Source organism: Malurus melanocephalus, unplaced genomic scaffold, assembly GCF_030028575.1.
Source record: "Malurus melanocephalus ecotype Western Australia unplaced genomic scaffold, MMel_1.1 scaffold_843, whole genome shotgun sequence".
NCBI classification, from domain to species: domain Eukaryota; kingdom Metazoa; phylum Chordata; class Aves; order Passeriformes; family Maluridae; genus Malurus; species Malurus melanocephalus.
Window position 1 is genome coordinate 112,188 of NW_026624075.1, and position 6,734 is coordinate 118,921.

At 53.4% G+C, this 6,734-nt stretch overlaps 1 protein-coding gene across 1 annotated transcript in view; it reads right to left on the reverse strand.

Moving 5' to 3' along the window:
* Positions 1 to 6,734, reverse strand: part of SH3PXD2B (SH3 and PX domains 2B) — a 29,591-nt gene that overhangs the window by 15,716 nt on the left and 7,141 nt on the right. The window contains exon 4 of the mRNA XM_057385561.1: positions 3,085 to 3,110. Coding sequence (XP_057241544.1) covers positions 3,085 to 3,110 — 26 coding nt within the window. The remainder of the gene's footprint in view (positions 1 to 3,084; positions 3,111 to 6,734) is intronic.

Sequence of the window (6,734 nt, forward strand, 5' to 3'; positions counted from 1 at the left end):
CGTGTGGATCAGACCCAGAGCTCTCAGAGCCCATGTGGATCAGACCCAGAGCTCTCAGGGCTCGTGTGGATCAGACCCAGAGCTCTCAGAGCCCGTGTGGATCAGACCCAGAGCTCTCAGGGCCCGTGTGGATCAGACCCAGAGCTCTCAGGACCCGTGTAGATCAGACCCAGAGATCTCAGGGCACATGTGGATCAGACCCAGAGATCTCAGGGCAGCCCTTTCCTTCCAGACCTGAGGAGTTTGTGCTGCTCAGTGCTGCAGGAGGGACCTTCTCCCTGCTCTCACGTGAAATGGGCACTGAATGTTGTGCTGAATTCTTTGCAAGCCCTCTCATCTCTCCAGGGATTTTTCCAGAACTGGAAAACAATCACATGGAAATACCATTCACATGGGGAGTTTCAGAAACATTTTCTTCCATTTCAGTCTCMTTTTGGCTGCGTTTTCACTGCCTCTCCTCAGACCCAGTGCTGTGCTTTGGGGTGTCTCTGCCCTTGCAGGGATGTTCCACAGCTCAGCAAAAGGCTGTGACACAAGAGAGAAGCTCAAACCAAACTGGCAGAGGGGCATTTGAGGTCTCTGCCAGCCTCCTTGGGCAGCTCCACCCAAATAGAAACTCTGGAGGCAGCTTCAGGCTCTCTCACACGAAGCCATGGAGCTCCATCTGTGCTTTCTGTGCAACTGTGAGAGAATAGAAACGCTCAGAACAGTCTGGGGGACTGATGGGATGGCTGCTTTTAGACAGCCCTAAATCAGTGGCCAAGGCAGAGCCCCAAAGTCTGGGAATAACCCACCCACCCCCTCAGAGCCCACGCCTCAGGCTCACGCAGGTGGGATTACAAATGCTGCTAAAAACATAAAAAAAAAACAAGAAAAGGAAAGCAGATTTTATCTCCAGCACTCACAGGCCCTCCTCAAAACTCCAAATGTCATCTGAGTCCCGTGGTCAGCACGGGAGCAGCACTTTAACCCACTCTGCATCCCAGTGTTTGCTCAAATCCTGTTTCCAAACTGGAATCGCTGCTGCCAGGAGCTCTTTCCAACGCTCTCCTCAAGAGCAGCTCACCCCCTCCCTGGCAGTTGGGAAATCGCTCATTGTGGAGAATCCTCGTGATTTTTGTTTGTTAGCAGCCACTGGATGACCCCTCCTCAGGGACATCCTGGATTGAAGGAGTATTTTTTTTTTATTTTTTTGTGCCTTGCTGCACATTTACAACCTCAAAGCAGGCCTGGCTTGGGAACCCAGTGAACCATCCGAGATTTCCTCCAGGGATGTGAGGAGCTGGGGTGACAGCAGCTGAACCCAACTCTGTTTCTGCTGCCAGGAAATGCMAGACAGCGAGAGGAGGCTCTGAACACGTCTGGCATGAGGCATCAACCCTGAATAACGTTCCTGAGAGCCAACACCTTTCCCTGCCAGGGGCAGAACAGCACATTCTGCCCTGTCAGAGCAGGCTCTGCCCTGGATGCTGTCCAAACTCTTCCTTCTCAATGGAGAATTCCTGCTTCTCTTACAGACAGTGCCCTCAAACTGAATTTTGCCCTCGTTGAACCGAGTTATGCAGCAGAAATTTTCTTTCCCTTCTCTTGYCTCATGGACAGGAGTCAGAGTGATCTAAATCACACTGATCTCTCAGGGAAACACAACACTTCCCCCTCATCCACCAAATGCTCCTGCTGAGGCAGCACAAGAGAAAGTTCTGAGATGAGGGAGATTGTATCCATATTTTATATTTGTTTTAGCAGAAAAGAGGAGAAGGGCAATAATTGCAGCCTGGTTTTGTCCCCAGCACTCCAGAACAAAGCCAGGCTGTGCTTGCAAATGGGAGCTTTAAAATGAGCACCCCAGGGTGCTGCTTGGACAGAGAGCAAGTCAGGGTTTGAGGAGAAATGCTGTCCAAAGGTTTTAACCACACTGGTAAAAACCAGCACAGGGGAGCACTCAGCCCATGAGAACAGAGCAAAACAGAGCCACCAACATCAGCAGAGCTTCCCTTCTGCATCCTACAACCTGGGACACCTCCTGAAGGAGGAAACACCTGCAACTCCAGTAGGAAAGGGTGGAATTGAGTTTTTGGGTCTCCCCTGAGCCTCTCCTCTCTCCTGCWAGAGGAACCCACTCATCTACAAGGGGATTTGCTCACACGGCTCATGGCAGTGCCAAAAATCCCTTCYAGCACTGATTCCAGCAGAATCTCCATGAAGCCAGAGCTCAGACCTTTCTTCCCCAAGAGCCTCACAGCGTTTCCACACTTTCTGCAGCTCCAAGAGCTGAAAGATGGGTCCCTAAGCCACGGATCGAAGGGGAGCTCAGATAACCCTAAACCACACCACTGAGGGGTCTTGCAGAGATATTCCCTCTCTAGACGAGCAGTTCTGGAGCATTCCAGACCTTCCCAAGGGCTCCCAGCTGGTGCCACAGTGAAAGAGAATGTTTTTGTGTACCAGGGAGCCAGCCCCACGCTGCCCTCACCCCTGAGGAACAGCTCAGCCATTCCTCTGGAACTGTTCATCCCCTGCAGCCCTTCAGCAGGACCTGGGGCACATCCCCTGCACCAAAAGCCAAGCCCCAGCCCTGAGCTGTCCCTCTGCCACCCCAGAAAGCTGCAGGGGACGTGTGACAGCGTGTGGCGAGGGTGACAGCCCCTTGATCCYCCAGCTGAGCAGAGAGAGGCAAAGCAGAGCCAGGGCAGGAGCAGCTGTTAGTACCTCTCTGCAGGAAAGAGGCCGTTCTCTGCATCATCCCTGCTGGGGGAACAAAAGGACGGGAGAGAAGGGTGAGGCAGGGAGAGGAGGGGATGGGCTGGGGGGTGACAGCACCCCAGGGAGAGCCAGGGCAGCACTGAGAGCTGGGGGTGTCTGACCCACCCTGGGATGGGGGCTTGGGGGGCTGCAGAGACATCCCAGGGCATGGAGGGGGCTCGCTGTGCCCCACGGGGAGAGCAGGGGGCTGGTTTGCCATGGGGCTGGTTTGCTGTGAGGATGATTTGCCATGGGGCTGGCAGCTTGCCCCACAGCAGGAGAACACGGCTGTGGGCAGAAGGAGGAGTTGGTGTAGCCAGCAGAGAGAAAAGGAGCTCTTACCTGGCCTCTTCTTTCCAATGGGCTCCCTGAAAAAGAGAAGGGAGAGTGTCAGCAGAGGGACGGAGCATTTGGGTGCTGGTCAAGGGACAAACCCACCCAGGAGAGCTGTGCTGGCTCTGGTGGGCACTGCCCTCCCTCAAWCACCTCACCTCTCCATGGGCATCACCCACCCTGCCAACAACCCCTGTGCCCCTCCTTTAATTTCATTATTTAATGTTTTGTCCTKCCCAGGTGAGCTTGGYCTCAACTCCCACCMGGCCACGYGGTGCCACCTCAGGTACTCATCCASGAGAGATYGATAAAAAYAAATAAAAYTCAACCAAAATGGACTGGAAACAAAGGGGGCATTGTTACAGAAACCAGAGAYTGCTGAGTTCAGAGAGCAGAGGCTGTGCCAAGAGATGAATGCCATGTCYAGGGGCACAGACCAACAGGGAAATCTGTGGGACAGAGCATCCCAAAGATTCCTACACAGAGGCAGCATTGCTGAGCTAATAAATAATTAACAAATCAGAGTTTATCAATCAAGCCCTATTCAATTTTCCCCAGTTCAGAGGTCCAACTGGGCAGAGAAGGGAAGCACAGCCAGATGAGCAGGCTGGAGATCAGCAGGTGGGGATGGCACCTCGTGCTGATGGCAATCACTTGTTTTTCCCCTGCCTCCTGCTAAAGCCATCGCTGTAACTCATCCCCTGCTTCCTTTCCCTGGCTGAGCGAGGGGGCAGGCAAAGAGCTGCGATTTCACTTGGCTGCTGGGATGTTCCTGGCAGCAGCACAAAGAGCTGCAGGTCTGAGGAGCAGCAGCCCCAGCCCGACCTCCTCCGAGGGGACAGGAGCTCAGACCAGACAGGAAACGGCCAAAAAGCGCCAGCAGCATCTCCTCCTCCTCCTCCTCCTCCTCCTCCTCCTCCTCCTCCTCCTCCTCGGATCCCATGGAGCAGGGAAGGGCAGCAGCACAGTTCACACTCACAGTTCCCTGGAATACCCTGAGCTCCAGAGGAAGAGAAGGAAAAGCCACTCTGCCTTCCACAGTGAATCTCATTTATCTCCAGCCCCACATGGTTACAGGGCACTGAGGCACAGGGGACACCAACCAGCCCCACAGAGCTGCTAAAACCYAGGAATGGTTCTCCAGCTGCTTCCCAGAACTCTGAAGGTGAAGGCTCTGGTGTGATTGGAGCTCACTTCAATGTGAGCCAACAGCACAGYCTTAGCAGGCTCAGCTCAGTATCCTCAGGAACCTCATAATCCCCCAAAAGGAAACTCTGACACGTGGAGAACTCTTAGCACATCCAATAACCCCCATGCCATGTTTTYTTAGGAAAAGAGAGTCAGGATTTGTCAGGTTTCTCAGGTATCTTCTCTGGACAGCATCCCTGTGGATCCAGGGTGAGATGGGGAGCACAGGGGTTCGGCAAAGTGAGCGGGTTGGGGGTGGGTGGGGGACAAACACGAAGGGGCTGCTTCTCAAAAACCTTTAGGGAACTCTTAAACTACTCACTGCAGGCTGCTGGGCACACTGAAAGTCTTCGTGAACTTACAGGGTGATAATTCAGCAAGAAATTAATTAAAAGACATTAATTATAAAGCCAGCTCTGAAGAAGAGCTGTTAGAAGCTTGCTTGAGTTTCTAAACCCTTTCCTGAGGCACATTTGGTGCTGCTGGGCCAGGCAGGTCCCTGAGCTGCAGGGAGGTGGCCCTGAGGTTGTCACACAAAATAAACCCACCCTGCATTGGGATTCAGAGGAGAAAATTGCCCTCAAACGTGGCTTGGGGACCTCAGCAGTGTCCCTGCTGTCACAGCCAGCTCATGGAAGAGGTGAAGGATTGCAGCACCAGCACCAGGAAAACAACTCCAGCTGCTGCAAACCCACACGGGAGACAGATCTGAGGTCAGCATTCCAAGAAAACATCTCCCTCGTTTAAAAAAACCCTCTCTTGTAAAAAAATAAATCCTTCTGTAATACAGTAATGSCACCAGAATAGCTGCCAGGAGGGAGTTCATCTCCTAAGCGTTCAGCAAGCTGGGAGATGTTTGCAAAATTCACGCAGGCAAGGAGTGGGGTACAACAGAGCCCTTGTTTGGGACAAGTGGTGTTTAGCAAATGCTCCAGCAGCGCTGAAAGGAGCCCTGTCCCYGCACTGCAGGGCCACTGGAGAGCTGGCCAAGCTGAACCCTCAGGCTCACAACCTGCCCTCGCAGCTCAGAAAAGCCAGGGCTCTGTCCCTGGGCCTGGCACGAAGCAGATTCCTGCAGGAATCTGGGATTTCTGTGTGCTGTCACCGAGGAAAGCCGGCTCTCAGCACRAAGGGGAGGAGGAGGCTGTTCTGGAGCTGCTGCTGAACGTGCACGCAGGCAGGGGAGAAACACAAAACARCTCAGTGCAATCTGTCTGGAGGGCAGCACGGCCCAAAAGCTACAAGGCAGCAGGAATCCTCCTCCAAACCAACATCCAGCCACTCATGGATCTCTGGTTCACCACCAAAAACTCCTGGAGTGGCTTCCTACAGCCCCTCCATCCTATTGCAGGGATGCTCATCCCCTTTTTCCATCCTCCCCTTTCTCCAGTTCATCCCCAAACTCCGAGGGGTTCTCAAGGGAGGAAGGGAGGCACAGCCTCAGCAGCACAGCCTTCCTCACCTGCTCAGCTCCCTCCTCATCTCCAGCCCCCTTGGGTCCAAGCTGGGCCCTGGGAGCGTTCCCTGCTCGCCCCAGTGATGCTTTCCCTRGCAGGGACGAGCAGGTTCCTCCCTGTGCTCTTGGTCCTCCACCCCAGCAAAGCAAACAGCCACAACAGCCCTGGGCTGCCCTGGAAATGCCCCCAAAGCCTCTCTCTCCAGCCAAGGGCTGCTTGGCAGGGAGYTCAGGGGGTACCCAGGAGCATCGAAAAGGAGGAAAGAAACAGTTTAAAAAGCTGTGCCCTCATTGGAAAAATAAAGATTCATWAGGCAAAAGGTTCAAAGCAACAAGTTTGAAGTGGCTTATACACGATGGGCAGCTCAGCTCCCAAAAAACCCAATGAAAGATGGTTTTAATGGCAGAGGTTTCTCATGGCCAGAGGCACATCCTGTCCCAGCCTCTGGGAACAGCAGCTCCTTCCCCAAACATCCCCCTCAGAACTGTGTTCAAGGAATAAATAACTACTTGGTAATATTAGTAACTTATCAGTCATTAATATGAATAACTTATTAATAACTCTTAGGATCCTGCTTCTCTGCAGAGTTAACCTGGGCTGCCACATGTCCCAGATCCCAAACTGAGCCTGAGGGGAGAGAGCAGCTGAAAGCTTTGACTCAGCAGTGGCTCAGTGCCCAACCCCTCCCAGGCTGATCCCAGCACTGAATGCGGTCAGAGAGRGCTCAGGGCTGGAAAAAGGGGGGTGGGAGGGAGTGGGGCACACATAGAGATCCCCCCCTTCAGCAGYCCAGCATCCTGTGCTGGGCAGAGCTGCTGGCAGACGTGGGGAGCAGGAATTTGATGACTTCTGTTCTCTGAAGCTACAGGGCTTCCGTCCAACACTGAGGAGAAAAATCCCACATCCCTCAGACTGTTAACTTTCCAGAGATTTCTTTTTCCGTAACCATTTCTCTCCTCCTGCTTCCCTCACCCCCTTCCCAGTGCTCTTCCCAAATCCTTTTGGATTCATTCT